General features: G+C 52.6%; 1 protein-coding gene across 5 annotated transcripts; it reads left to right on the top strand.

Moving 5' to 3' along the window:
* The first annotated feature begins 349 nt into the window (after nucleotides 1–349).
* On the top strand, nucleotides 350–13,388 carry NLE1 (notchless homolog 1). Of its 5 annotated transcripts, none has more exons than XR_012651091.1 (14): nucleotides 350–387; nucleotides 728–871; nucleotides 961–1,178; nucleotides 1,290–1,369; nucleotides 1,672–1,748; nucleotides 3,128–3,225; nucleotides 4,677–4,869; nucleotides 5,042–5,432; nucleotides 5,803–5,849; nucleotides 6,007–6,209; nucleotides 7,164–7,323; nucleotides 7,409–7,479; nucleotides 7,582–7,721; nucleotides 8,152–13,388. XR_012651091.1 is itself a non-coding variant. In XM_075032865.1 (13 exons), the coding sequence occupies exons 1-13, from the start codon at nucleotides 379–381 to the stop codon at nucleotides 8,162–8,164; spliced, it is 1,704 nt and encodes a 567-aa protein (XP_074888966.1). In that variant the 5' UTR covers nucleotides 350–378; the 3' UTR covers nucleotides 8,165–13,387. The 5 variants fall into 5 exon arrangements, 3 of the variants coding, with proteins under 3 accessions (XP_074888966.1, XP_074888965.1, XP_074888967.1); XR_012651090.1 differs by having other exon boundaries at nucleotides 7,582–7,692; nucleotides 7,784–13,387; XM_075032865.1 differs by lacking the exon at nucleotides 7,582–7,721 and having other exon boundaries at nucleotides 8,152–13,387.
* Nucleotides 13,389–14,747: the final 1,359 nt, after the last annotated feature.

A 14,747-nucleotide genomic window follows, 5' to 3' on the forward strand; every position in this document is an offset into this window, starting at 1 on the left:
GTGCAAGATCTCCCTTGGTCCAGCTCACTGAGCCAGTGTTTATATGATGAATAAACCACGTTTGACTGCAGCCCCAGCCCTTCTTTACCTGAAGGGTTTACACACACAGCAACTGGACAGGCTGCAGCGTTGGATTAATTTCTTACTGGACTGGGATATTTGGAATAATTTGTCCTGGTTTTGCCGCTTTTTATTTTAGAAATAACGATTAAAAGCACCTGTGTGGTCACCACGGGAAATGCCCAGGGGCGGCCTCGAACCCGCGGACCCCCGGCGGGGCGCTGTCCCCACCGCCGGCCGCCAGGGGGCAGCAGCGCCGCGCTCAGCGCCTCCCGCCCCGCCGGGGCCGCTTCCGGCCCACGTGGGCCGCGCAGGCACATGGCCGCGGTGAGCGGGGCCGGGGCCGGAGCTTACCGGGGGCGGGTGGAGGGGGAGCGGGGCCGGGGTCGCACGGAGATGCCGGAGGGGTTGGGGGTGCTGGGGCTCTCTGGAGCCTCCTGACCCCCCTGGGGTTCCCCTGTGGGGATCCTCCTGCCCCCACGCCGCCTGGGGCCCTGGTCAATGTAGGGTGTTTCTCCCCTCCCACACGGGCTCCACGCCGGGTTCCCCCGTAGCGGCCCCTTTTTTTGTCCCCCACGCGGGGTATGGTTGCCCGGGTGGGGGGTTGTGGAGCTATCCCCCCGCTTCTCCGGTGGGATCCCCCGCCCCTGAGCCCCCTGTCCCGCAGAGCATGCCGCCGGACGAGGACGTGCAGCGGCTCCTGATCCAGTTCCGGGACGAGGCGGGGGAATCCCTGGGCTCCCCCTTCGACGTCCCGGTCACCATCACCCCGGACAAGCTGCAGCTGGTCTGCAATGCTCTCCTGCAGAAGGTGAGACCCTCCCCCGAGATCCCCCGGTAACCCCCCCTACCCCAACCCAGTGCCGCCCCTCGCTACCTCTCCTGCCGTTTCTCCCCCAGGATGAACCGGTGCCTCTGGCCTTCTTCGTCCATGATGTCGAGATCGTGGCGTCGCTGGAGAAGACCCTGGCGGGGCAGAGCGTGGAGACGGAGAAGGTCCTGGACATCATCTACCAGCCGCAGGCGGTGTTCAGGGTGCGGGCGGTGACCCGCTGCACCAGCTCCCTGGAGGGGCACACCGAGGCCGTCATCTCCGTGGCCTTCAGCCCCACGGGAAAGTACGAGGGTCTGGCTGCGGGGTGGGGGGCTCACGGCAGGGCAGCGGCCGCTGTCTTCCCCCCCCCTCCCCGGGAACTATGCGCTGAGCCGGGCTCTCGCTTCTCTCCCAGGTACCTGGCGAGCGGCTCTGGAGATACCACTGTCCGCTTCTGGGACCTCAGCACGGAGACGCCGCAGTTCACAGCCAAAGGTGGGTGTGGGGGTGTCCCGGGAGGGCAGCTCCTGATCCCCTCTCTCACGGACCCCCTGCACGCTCGGGAGGATGAACAGCAGAGCCTGGGTGCTGCCTGAGCCATGTAGGCCGGGACCGTGGCTCAGGAAGGGAGTAGCTCTCTTTGATTAATGAAGTGGAGGAAGAGGGTCTGGCTAGGAGGAACGCGAAGGGTTCCCTCCACCTCCATCCAGTCCTGCCTCGGGGTGGCTGCGTGCCAGGACACTGGGGACAGACAGTCACAGCTCTCCACTCATGCCTGCTCGTGCTCTCTCTGCCAGGTCACCGGCACTGGGTGCTCAGCATCGCCTGGTCGCCCGATGGCAAGAAGCTGGCCTCGGGCTGCAAGAACAGCCAGGTACACGTTGGCTCCCCGCTCCCTTGGCGCGGGGCCGGGGTGGGGGGTCTGTGGGAGCGTGGAGACCCTCTGCAGCTCTGTTCTGAACTGAAATGAAACCTGGTAAAGAAGCTTTGGGGGATTAGGTGCAAAGAATTGGTTTGGCAGGGGGCGTGATAGGTGTATCCAGTTGTTTTGAGCAGGCTTCCCATTCCCTAGAGGAGCTTTGTACGTGGGTGTGTCACAGTAGTTGCAAATAGCGTCTCCAAACTCTGTGCTGAGCGGGGCTCTGGCTTTGTTGCTTTTTTAGACCTCTTGCCGCTGAGCCCAGCTGTCTTGTGGCAGATGCTTTTCCCTCAGCACAGGAAAGAGTCCAGGCTTTGGATGTGGTCCTTGGCAGACGGCTCTGTCACGAGGGAGGTGTCTGGAGCGAGAAAGGGTATCACCCGGCCAAGCCAGGGCTGCTGTTTTCGTGACCCAGACATGCAGCGGCAGCCTGTTTCACAGTGCTCTCACTCAGACACAGCTAAATTCCTTCTCACAGGAATGTGATAGGGGCCCTGTCCTGGCTGTGGGGCAAAATGTGGGCACTTAAGGGGAAACAGGGGCACTTGTGGGCAATTAAAAGTGAGTCAGCAACTGGCTGAGCTGCAGAGGGGCAGTTGCTTGCTTTGACCTTTGAACAGCCTGGGAGCAACAAGAGTGGCCGCAGAGCTGCCAAGAGCTGCTGTCCTGCGCTCGTTTTCTGAGCGGCCATTCTGTCAGGCCACTGTGATACCAGTCCCAAGGAAACGGGCTGGACCAGGGTGGCTCATGGCCTGGTTTGGTGCTGTTTTGGCTTTAATCTAACCCAGGGAGCCGCTTGTCCTCTGTTTCCCTGTTTTTCCCAGGTTCTTAACTAGGAGATGACTAATGCCTTGGCTCTTTGGATGAACATTTAAGTAGAGACAGAAAAAACAAGAGAAAACCAGCATGTGTCCCACCCACAGAATCCGATAATAAGTAGCATTTAGCACGCTCTGGCTTTCATCACACTCTGGCTTTCATCACGCTCTGCGAACATTCACTAACTCTCTGGCACAGGGTGTCAAAGGCTCAGGCTGGCTTTTTGGGGACCTGTATCGGTTTTGGGTTGAGGCAGATATTTTTGTAGCAGCAGCAGCAGCATTTTAGGCAGAGAGGAGGGTGATAGGTCTCATTCTCTGAGATGTCAGCTGATTCCTGCAGGGATCTGGAAAGGCATCCAGCCCGCCTGCCCCCCTCCCTTTCTGCTCCCTGCTTCTGCCAATGTAACTGCGACACCAAGGACACCTATGCTTTCTAAATGGAGCCCAAACGTCCCTGGGATTCACATGATGTGTGTGGCCTGACGCGACCCTCTTGCTTCCTCTCTTGGACAGATATTTCTCTGGGACCCAGCCACCGGCAATCAGATCGGCCGGGTGCTCTCTGGCCACTCCAAATGGATCACGTGTCTGTGCTGGGAACCACTCCACATGTAAGTGAAGGGCCAGCCCAGCCCTTCCCCTTTACTGGTATGGAAAAGAGCAGCCTGACCTGAAGGGCACTCCTCCTGTTTGCTTTTTTGCTGTTACGGTCCACAGAGGGGGTGTGTGCAGGAGGGCAGCCTCCAAGGTGGGCTAGGAAAAATGCATCTAGCTCGGAACCAGGAGTTCCAGCCGCTGCTCACAGTCCCTGTGAGGTTGCTGGGGAAGTCACTGCCAGGCTGTGCCTCTTTTCCCCTGTGTAAAAGACATACCTGCCTATGGAAAACAATTTTTCATGGTGCTGGACAAACATTTGAGATGCTTTTCCCCAGCGTGCTGAGCTGGGAGCAGGAAAGCCTGCCCGCGTGGTGCCCGAGCTCAGGCTCTGCAGAGCACTCCCTTTCTGCTCTCCTGCATCCTGGTTTCCTGTGTCTTCCTGTTTATGTATCACGAGGGTTGATCAGCTAAAGCTCTGTCTGGGAGAGGTCAGTGCAGGGCGTCAGTTGTAGCCAATAATCCAAGACATTATAGCAATAAATAAAAAGAGGCACTTCAGAGCAGAGTCCTGCAAATTGAATTTGCCAGTAGGAAACTCCAGCTATTTGCAAACAATTAACTGGATTAGCAAAAACTGATTATAAAGGAGGCTGAGGAAATGGAGAGGAGGGAGACAAGCCTGCTAGGGCTTCACTTCTCTTTCTCCAGCCAGCTGCGCTCCCCACTCAGTTCCTGCGCAACAGGAAGGGCCATGCTCTTCCTCACTGCTGCTGGTGCCAGGGACCGCTTTCTTTGACATTAAAACCGTGTTGAGTGGTAAGGATGTTGTGCAAAGGACAGAAAGCTGTGGCTCCCCTGTCCTTGCTGGGCTGTGGCCAGCTGCTTCCAGATGTGTTAAATTTGCCCCCATGAGCCACACAGATGGACTTTGTTGCTTTCAGCCCTACCAGCACAGCAGCACCATGTCTGCAGGCCAGCACGTTCTCTGCCGGAGGTGAAGCATGGCATAGGCAGGGGAGCGTTCAATGTGTTCCCATTGCCACCGGTCTGTGCTGCCTGTATAAGGCAGACTGATCCCCCTGCCCGGGGCTCTCCCCAGCAGTACCCAGGGAAGGTGCCAGTTTGAGGTCCCCTCATTAGCCAGCGGGTTAAAGCTGCCTCCTGTGAAAATAAGGACATTGCCAAGGGCTCAGGTGCCAGGTTTACCCTGGATTGATGCCTCCAGTGTGCAGCCCAGGAGTCGGTTTGGAGGGAAGCATTTGTCTGCCTCTCCCTCGCCTTGGTGGATCTTGTTCCCTGTAGGTCAGTGCTCTGCCCCTGCCCAGCCTCTCTCTGATCTTAGGCCAAAAGAGAAAGTTGTCTTTTATTGACTTCCGGACCCTTGAATCCTCTGGGGCTGATGGGGGAAGAGCTTGGTGGAGGAGCTGTGTTCTGTGCAAATGGATTTGATCTTCTTTTTGCCCAGAAACCCAGAGTGCCGTTACCTCGCCAGTGCCTCCAAGGATGGCAGCATCCGCATCTGGGACACACTGATGGGCAGGTGTGACAAAATCCTCACGAGCCACACGCAGTCGGTGACGTGTGTGAAGTGGGGGGGAGATGGCTTGCTCTACTCCTCCTCCCAGGACAGGACCATCAAAGTCTGGAGGAGCCAGGATGTAAGTGAGGCAGGCAGCCCTGGGGCTGCTGGTGAAGGGGGCTGGACACACATTTTGTGCCCTGGAAAATGGAGGTGCAGAGTGAGTGCTGTATCCTCTTAATCTATCAGAGCCTGTTGCTTGACACCATTTGGCGGGGGTAGCTGTTGTGCAATGTTTTCATCCCTAAAAGGATAAAATGGGGCTAAAAGCTGGAAACATCCCTGGAGCAACCTGTGCTGGCGGACTCCTTGCAAGGCCCTGCAGGAAACTGATTCAACAGTGTTGTTTCTTCCGTGCTAAGCCTGGCTACAGTCCTGCTTGCAGCTTGGGCAAGAGGGTTTGGAAAGCTCAGGGTCGGTCCTTGCAGCCCAATGGGTCAGGTGGGTCCTGTGCAGTCTGGCTCTGTCCTGCCCATCCCTCTCTAAGCAGGTGGTTTTGTTTCCAGGGGGTCCTCTGCCGCACATTGCAGGGCCACGCTCACTGGGTGAACACCATGGCCCTTAGCACCGACTACGTTCTCCGCACTGGTGCCTTTGAACCTGCTGAAGCCACCATCAATCCACAGGATGTGAGTGGCTCCTGTAAGTGCAGCACTGGTGTTGTAGGCTGGGGGAGGTGGTGGGGAAGATAGTGAGGAGACCTGATGTCTCTTCTTAATGCTGCCGTGAGCCAAAGCAATCTTGAGAGCTGGGAACAGGTCCTGTGCTGGTGTTGGTCATGCTGGCAGCCATGATCTTCCTTGCCCATGCACAGGGTCAAGCAGTCTAGGGAATGGGAAGGCCACTGTTTTCAAGGGGTTTTGCTCCCAGTATCACCCTTAGCAAAGAGAAAGTGGGTGAGCAGTCACAAATGCATCTGCTTGGCCCATGGAGCCAGGATTGGAGTTGGCATCACAGGGTCATAAAGTTTCCTTTCGCCTAAGGATTGCAAATCTCGCTTTCCCTCTTGCAGTGGCAGAACTGAAGGACAAGGCACAGCAGAGGTATGACCAAGTCAGGGTAAGTCCCTTTTGTCCCTACTGTCATTTCTAACACTATTTATTACCGGTGGAAGCAGTAAACATGCACAGTTGGCTGTTGACCCCAACACTGGTATGCTTCCAAGCTCTCCACACCTGGATTATATAAGACTTGGGTTCTTTCATCCCTTTTTCAGGGCCAGGAACCAGAAAGGCTTGTCTCGGGGTCAGATGATTTCACACTGTTTCTTTGGAGACCAGCAGAAGACAAGAAGCCGCTGGAGAGAATGACGGGCCACCAGGCATTGATTAACCAAGTCCTCTTCTCGCCAGACACCCGGATAATAGCTAGTGCTTCCTTTGACAAGTCCATAAAGCTCTGGGATGGTAGGACAGGAAAGTGAGTTGGTTTGTTCTGTTACAGAGGTGCTTGTATGGGGTCTGCGTGTAATGCACAGGTTACACAGAGATGGGCTCCAGTGTTATTGCCAGCAACTCCGTGGTGTGTTCAGCATTTCTGTAGCCTGAACTCATGCAAAGTAATTCTGCTGCCTCTGTCTGTCTCTGCCCTTGGGAAGTCCCTTTTCCAGCTCTTCTTGTGGTATGGGGTCTGTGCTTGGCTGGGTGTGTGCAACCCTGCTGTCACCCAGCCACAGTACTGCCTGGCACCCACGTGGCACATGCAGCCTGCTGCAGGGTCAGTTCTCTGAGGCAGGTGCAGCTGCAGTGGGATGGGATGTTCCACTCAGCTGATCTCCTGAAGACATGTGCATTGCATACTGTAGACTGTCCCAGTTTAAACGGTTCCTGTGCCAGAGAACAACTTGTTCTGGACGATGCAAATTCTTGTAGTTACAAGTGCTGTTGGTGTTTGGATGCTCCTGTAGTCTGGCTTTTAACCTTCAGCTAGAATATTGATGAGCTCTCTGGGGCAGCAGTCCCTCTCTATAAATCAGCCTTTATACTGATGAGCTTGGGTTTCATGTCAGTAATTTTAATGGTCCTTCTAAATCCAGGCTGCTCAGCCAGAGAGAGGAAGGACACGTCTGTACAGTAAGGCTGTAGTGTTGCCTGCTGGGTAAGGGTTTCTCGGCAGAGGAGTTGAGATGAAGAGCCATCCTCTAGAAGGCTCTCAGCCCATCTGAGAGGGTTTTTAGACAGACTGAATGACCTATGGACTCTCTATAGCAATTGACTGCCTTTTGTGTGCTGGCTTGCGGTGTGCTGGGCATCCCATGACTGTGCTTGCTTGCTCACAGGTGGAGAAGAGCCACAAAAGCTGGGCAAGGGCAGGTTTGGCACAAACCCGGCTGCATGCTTCTCTAACAGCTTCTTCGTGCCTCCTCCGCATCAGGTACCTGACGTCGCTGAGAGGGCACGTCTCAGCTGTGTATCAGATCGCCTGGTCAGCTGACAGCCGCTTGCTGGTGAGTGGGAGCAGTGACAGCACGCTGAAGGTCTGGGATGCCAAGACGAAGAAACTGGCAATTGATCTTCCTGGCCATGCAGATGAGGTAAGGTGTCTGGTCGAGCCACGGTGTTTGAGAGAAGCAGGAATTACCCCTCCCAGCAGAGATAACTGTCTCTCCCTAATACTAGGTGTATGCAACAGATTGGAGCCCGGACGGACAGAGGGTAGCAAGTGGAGGGAAGGATAAGTGTTTGCGGATGTAAGTAACCTGTTGTCTGTCCATAGAGGATGTTGGAGCTCCTTCAGAGCGGCAGTCTCCTTGCAGAGGCCTGCATAATCAGGGCATGATCTCTCCTTGCAGAGAGCACAGCTCTGGGTCAAATTCCAGCCTGGTGACCTAACCTCCCTCAGAGCAGGAACTGCTGCTGTCCCCTGGGAGATGACTAGAAAGCAGAGTCCCTCCAACTGAGCAGTCAGTGGTGAAATTTGGCTCCTGGAGAGGTGAAGGAACAGTTGTACCAGTCAGTCAGACCCTTCCTTTCTCACCTTCCTCCATCTCCTAGTTATGCAGACAGACAAATGCCTGTGAGCTGGTTGCCATTTGACCATGGCTGATGACCTTCTTCGCTATGAGGGTGGTGAGGCATTCTTAACAGGTTGCTCAGAGAAGTTGTGGATGCCCCATCCCTGGAAGTGTTCAAGGTCAGGCTGGACGGGGCTTTGAGCAACCTGCTCTAGGGGAAGGCGTTCCTACCCATGGCAGGGGGGTTGGAACTAGATGATCTTTAAGGTCCTTTCTAACCCAAACCATTCTATGATAAGGAACCCAGGCCCCAAGCCCCTGCTGTGCTGCTCTCGTACAGTACCTGCTGGGCCGTGTGGCAGCGCTGATGCCAGACCACAGGGACACAGCAGCTCTTTCCATTTGTAGATGGCGTCGATAGGAGCAGCGACGTGAAGGTGCCAGTCCTGTCCTAAGATGGCCTGCCCTCGGCGCGACCTGCCTGGGAGGTCTGCAAGGTGATGGACGACAGAGGCTGACCCAAGCACGACTCCCTGTTCCTGTTGGCTGCTCTCATGGACTCTTTCCTTATATTTATTTAAGGAAATTTTAATTCTAGTTCTTATTAAGAGCTGTGCTTTGCAGGATGATTTCCTCAGAACATTACAGGAGGGTTATCTCATCTGCCTCCATCTCAACTGGCTTTTTATTGAAATTTTAGCCTTACAGTAGCCTGCCGCCTTGAAAGGGGCAAGCGAAGGGTGGGGATGGCTCATGCCCTTTCTTGCTGTGTGAAAAATCCTGCAGAGAAGAGGCTGTTAGTGGGAACAGAAAGGGTTGTCCTTTTGTGACCTTCAGAGAGGTTGAGAGGAATGGGAAAATTCAGCACATCATTACATTGCAGAATTGTGCTCCGCTGCATGCCTGGGACAAAGATCTGCTGAGAGTAAGGTCTTGGGGCTTCTTGTTATTCCAGTAAGGTTTTGCCTTTCCACTCAGCCCATTTCCCTGTGGGCTGTGCCAGGCATTATCTGTTAGTGATCCTCTGCATCAACAGCAGATAACTTATTCACTCATCAGTTCAGGGTGCAATAGGCATGGACTTCAAACGACTGCTAGAGCTGTGCTGAGTTTTCAGGTCTGAACGGCTCTTGGAAATGGGGAAATGAGGCACTTGTGCCTCTGAACAGGGGAGAGAGTGTCTATTTCCAGTCCACTGCCAGCTCAGGGGGAAGGAAGGAAAGGGTGGGGAAGGGGAGGAATGGAGCAGGTGTTTTGGGTGGTGGTTGTCCCTTGCCCTGGATACGTGCTGACAGCAGGGCTGGGACTGTCACAGTAAATGGCAAAAATTCCATTGCACAGAGTTGGTGCCTTCTGGAATTTCTCAAGTGCATTTGCTTGCCCAGTGAGTGAGAGGGATTCACACTGTCAGTCATATATTTGTAAGCTTGCTTCTGATCTTTTTAAAAGTTTATTCAGGCTTCCAACAGGTGAATAGACCTGGATTTAGTGTTTATTTCCAGGATGCTTATGGAACAGTAAAAATCAAGATGTGATTATTAAGGACTAGAAAATACATTGTCAGATTTAGTTGCAGCAAGTTAGCACGAAGGCTAAAACATTCTCCGTAGCCCTCATACTGCAGTTGCTACTCAGTGATTACTACAACTCAGAACAGAAGTTTGGGTCTCAGATGCTTCCCAGCTGCAGAAGATGCATTTTAGGACTTTATTCCTGCTGACAGAATAGCTTTGGAGAATTAAGGGGGGATGGTGCAGTAATGGCCGTTTGCTTGTCTGCAAGTGTTCAGGTGAGCAAAAGACTGGAACAAAGGGTTAAATCTTTAATATGACTGAGAACACAAACTGCGGTTCCTGTTGTTAGTATCTCTTTCTGCCAGCCAAGTCAGCAGGCTCTATCTTCATGGGATCTTTTGGGAAGAACTCAATATCCTGTACCTGCTCTTTCATTAACGTGCTTCCTCCAGCTGGTTCTTGCTGACAGTGAAGGCCATGTTGTGTCCATCTGCATAAACAAAACCTTTCGTAATTCATGAAGGTAAATGTTGTGGGACAGGGTGATTTAAAGCTAGCTGATAATTCTGCCTCCCCAGACTGCCATGCCCTTGGGAAGGAGAGGAGCACACGTGCAGCTGACGGATCTCTGGTAACAGTTGAGAAGCCTGCCCGTTTTACGAGTTTTTTGGGCTGCCTGTGCTAAAGGAAACAATCCACCCTTGGGAGTTCAGCTCTGTGTCCCTGGGTTTGACTTGCTGAAAGCGGCAGCTTCCGCAGCTCCTGGTAGTATGTGGCTCTTTCTGAGGGAAGAAGCATCGTTATCTGCTTCATTTCCCAAAGCACTGCATGGGGTCACTGTGCCCTGTTAATCCACTGTGTGTTTTGTGTTAGAAGTGGGGATGTATCGGAGCTGGGGGAAGTGATCTTGCCTGCAGGGACTGGCTTGGCCATGTGTGTGTCTGTACGTGTACCTAAAGACCACTTCCTTGTGGACTGATTTCCAAACCAAAGCAATTGCTGTGCTCTCTGGCCGTGCTCCTAACATAGGCTAGCTTCTGCCATCCCTTCAGACTCTGCTGCTGTGATATTAGGCACTGAACAGAGCCTGGTCAAAACCCACCTTCCTAATGCTGGAGCAGAAAGGTTTGCCAAAGCAAAGTGAGAACCTGAAGAAAGAGAGGGCCTTGCAACTAAGTTTACACCAAAATAAGCTATCTGGGCTTTAATCTTTCTTTGACCTGATAGCATGTAGATTCTGAACCACACTGTGTGATGGGTTTGCATGTAGACCAAATCGTATTTTCCTATCTAAGCAGCTGCTACTATTTTTATCATTCTTACAGTACCAGCCTTCATGCACACTAAGTGCTGGCCCCATTCCAGCTGTATTCCTAAGCAATCCTGTAACGCTCCTCCCAGTTTTATTTGAATGCGGCATTTCCCGGGCCTCGCTCTGCAGTCTCCTGCCTGCTCTCGTTCACTAGGGAAGAACCACTGACTTTCGCTTCGGAGGTGGCTCCTTTTTGGCAGGAGACGAAGCAAGCGTGTGACCTCCCTCGCTTTGCTGGCAATGGTGATGTGAACTTTAATTAGCTAATTTTTAGGACTGCAGATGCAGATTTGGGTTGATGGTGTTATTAATGGGGAAGACATTACTTTTTGTTAAAGGGCAAATCTAGAAGGTAGGCTGGAGTTTTCTGATTGCTTTTCTGGGAACCGCATTGCTAACCTTACAAAAAACCTGCTGAAACACCTGAACTTTTCCAGTGCTGTGTGATAGGAATCTCAGTATCTGCTGCTGTGTTTCAATCCAGTTTCTCCCGAGTTACTTGTTAAGCATACCACACAGGTATGCCTACCATGAGGGTGTTATTTTTCACTGGTAATATGTGAATAATTTTAAGCATATCCAGAAACTGTTTGTCCTGCAGAGCCCTCTAATACTTTCTCCTTTAAATGCTGTGATATCTCAGCTGATGCCACCATTAATTTTGTTACAAATCCCCAATGGGAGGACAGTGACGGTAAGGACTGGGAAGCATGCCAGTCCTCCAAGAAAGGTTTACCTGTCTGATAAATTCCTGGGTATGATGGAAGGATGGAAGGAAGAAGAGAAGAAAATGGTAAGAACACCGAGAGTGAAGTAGATCATTTGGGATAGCGCTGAGATGAGCAGGATGGTGCCAGACTCCTGCCTTCGGGGGTTAGTTTGGTTAAGTGAGGCCTTAGCTTCCTTGTGAAAACTGTTCTTGGGTCTGTGTGTTCTGTTTATCCGTGCAGGAGGGCTGGCCAAGAGGCATACACATTATGCTCCTCAGGTCCTTGGAGCCACATGTTCAACGTTCTGCTCAATTCAGCTGATCTCTTGATTATTTTCCCAGATCAGTAATTTAACTTCCATGTGCATGTTTATAGCCTGGGGAGAGATACAAGAAAAATCTTTCAATGAACAGGAAGAAAATAATCTTCATTCACTGTTCTGCATGAACATTAGGAAAAGCAGTCTTTCTGCTGTTCTTTGGGTCAACCCAGGCACTGCTCAGGTGATGTTTCTACTTTATAGGGCTGCATTTTGGTGGTATGGCAGAAAAGGGCTTGCTGTGAAGACCATTAGCACTTTTGAGGATGAAAAGTGTTACGGAAACTCAGGACAGTGATGACTGTATTCTGGGGAGCTGCTGCCAGATGAAGGTGTACTTCTGTGTACTCAGACAAGCAACCTGGAAGGTGCCAGTTCCTTCCTAGATCTGTTGCTCTTGTGATCGTGAGTCCTGCCTCACATCTGAGGGATTAATTTGGCTGAACTGATGTAGTACAGCTGGGAGAGCACCACAAATCCATCTCCAGTGCTGTTACTCTCTGCTTTCTTCATTCTGACCCAGTAAATCGGTGGTCCTTGCTGAGCTGTAAGTTGCTGGTGGTCTCTGTCAGTGGGCTGCAGCTCTTGCACAGTATGATGTTAAAAATAAACTCAGGACACAGTACTCTGTGCTTTTGAAGTATCACTGTGGTCAATTAGACATGGTACTGGTGCCTGCTGCCTGGCCATGCTTTTTGAGCATGCTGGGTATTTTGTTGTCCTGCTGCGTGGCTTGTTGGAGCAGTGCATCCCTCCGAGTGCTGCAGGGCTGCTGCCGCCTGCCAGTGCGAAATGGCGAGTATCTGTGTGTATTCCTTGGGCAAGGGAGGAGCAGCATGAGCCCCATGGGCTTATCCTGCATTGCTGTCCCAAATGAGGCTCCCTTTGGGAAAGGTGGGTGAATTCAGTCTGTTCTGTCTCTGAGCTCTTTCAGCAGCGAAAGCAAGTGAAGGTGCTGTTTGTAAATAGGTTTATTGTAGTCTGCTGATGCTGGAAATATTGACACCTAGAAACTCTCCCAGACGCTAATCAAGGACCCAGCTCAAATGAGTGACCTGCATGCAAATCCCGCAGCCCTTCATCGAGCGGTTGTTCAGACCTCAGCCCTTCAGATCCCATTCGAATCCCAGTGCGATGGCAGCATGTTTAGTTATTCTGGTCAAACCTCCCCGCCGCTCCTGGCTGTTTTGTCCTTGCTGTGCTGAAATAAACCTGCTCGAGGGCTCCATCCCTATTACGAGGACAAAAGGACATCAGATGTGCTGCTACTGAAAGGACATGTGTCTTGATTTTGAAGTGTAATGCAGAATGAATGACTTAGAAATTCCTGAAGTGGCTTTCTCTGTTCAAAAGGCATCTTTCTGGATTATTTCTTTTTTTTAACTTCCCTGAAACGTAGCTTGTGGCATTGACTTTGGGGTGAGGATACACACTGATGCTGAGAGGATTAATATTGAATGTGAGAATCGGTGGATGGCAATAAACAGCCAATTCTCAGGGAAATTATTTTCTGAATCAGAATATTTAACACATTGAGACTTGTGGGCTTTTTCCTCGTTTTAAAGGGGCACTGTGAATGCATACTAGAAAGTGTCTGTGTTACTACCAACACTTTAATTTATGATTAACTTGGAATATTTTTACATCTCATTTATTCCTTCCACGGGGGTGTTCTGAGCCGCTGAAATTACTTGGTCAGCTTCACTTTCTCAGTTTTGTTTGTTGGGGTAGTGCCATGAGTGGATTTTGGATGGGAGCTCAGGATTTCAGAAAATAAAGGGGGGGGGGGTCAGTCTCGAGGGGTCTTAAAGCCCTTTTGTTCTCTTTGGCACAAAACAGATGTCTTTGCATTCCTCTGATGTCACTGTATGATGTCTATAAAGCTGTCAATATTCCCTTAAGAATCTATTGCTATAGGGAGAAGACCAACAGCATAACTCTGCTCAGTCTCTGTTTTGATCTAGTGGTGCTGAAAGCAGACCCTATATCACACGAGGGAAGGTGCAGCACAGCTACGTGGGGTCGGAGCTCTGCCCTGCGTGATCCCGATGTGCACGTTGTGTCAACTGTAACTTCGGTGGAGGATTAATCACTGCTGCTGTGGTGTCAGAGTGCTGAGGGTGTCTGGGGCAGATACTGGGGAGGCCTGAAACAGCTCCAGGATGTGGAGGTGGTGCAATGGAGAACATGGGCAGAGAGGAAGGGGTAGAGAGCAGAAAGGAATGGAAAACAAAGGAAAGGAGCGTAATTATGTAGATCTGGAGGTGAAGGTCAAAGGCTCCATGTGACTGGTGTGCAGTGGCCGGTTGGGGTTTTTTTTTTAATGTTTGTACATGTTGCTGTAAACAGCCCCAGGCTGATCTAAAAGTGCTGGAGGGCAGAAGCTGTAAATTACAGCCGTTGCTCTCCTTAGAAAGAGAGCGAGCAACTTGAAGTATTTTTGACTTACAGCATTTTGCACGCTTGTTCCTCCATTGCTTCTCTGTTCATTTAAGTTCCTTGTAGAGTCTTGCTTACTAATGGAGCCAGGACAGCGCTGAGAGTGTGTGACCCTGGGGGTGCTGGGTAAGCAGTATCGCTGCCCTGGCAGAGAGGCAGGGTGGGGTGACCGATTACCTGCCTTCCCGCCTCTGGCTGCTGCGTGACTGTCCCGGCACCTGCCCTCCCTCGCTCCCTGCTGTGAGGGCAGCTGACTCGTGGGGCACCTCTGGCCTGTCCTCCTCTCCTGGTGACCCCTCAGCTCTGTCCTCACTGGCAGGTGGGCCTGAGGCGACCAAGAAAACGGCTGAAGTGAAATACAGCAAGTGTTAGAAGCGATAGCCCGGTGTGGTGGGCTTAGCTTGAGTTTGGCCTCTCAGCCCCAGCTCTGGGCTGAGGGCAGGGGGTGGTTCCCGGAGCCTGGGTGGCATTTCTCCCTCACAAGGACGACGAGGACCCCCCTCAGGAGCCATGGCGGGGAGGGGGGCCGAGGCCCAGCCGTGGGCTGAGGGGCGGCGGCGGCGGCGGGACCCTGAGGAGAGGTCGGCGGGGCAGGGCGGGCTCCTGAGGAGACGGCGGCGGAGGGACCCCGCCTCGCGCTCCCGCCGGGTTAAACGGGGTGAGGCACTCTTTGGCCGCCGGCGGAAGCAGCCGAGCGCTGGGGCCTGCGC

This window comes from Buteo buteo, chromosome 7, assembly GCF_964188355.1.
Source record: "Buteo buteo chromosome 7, bButBut1.hap1.1, whole genome shotgun sequence".
NCBI classification, from domain to species: domain Eukaryota; kingdom Metazoa; phylum Chordata; class Aves; order Accipitriformes; family Accipitridae; genus Buteo; species Buteo buteo.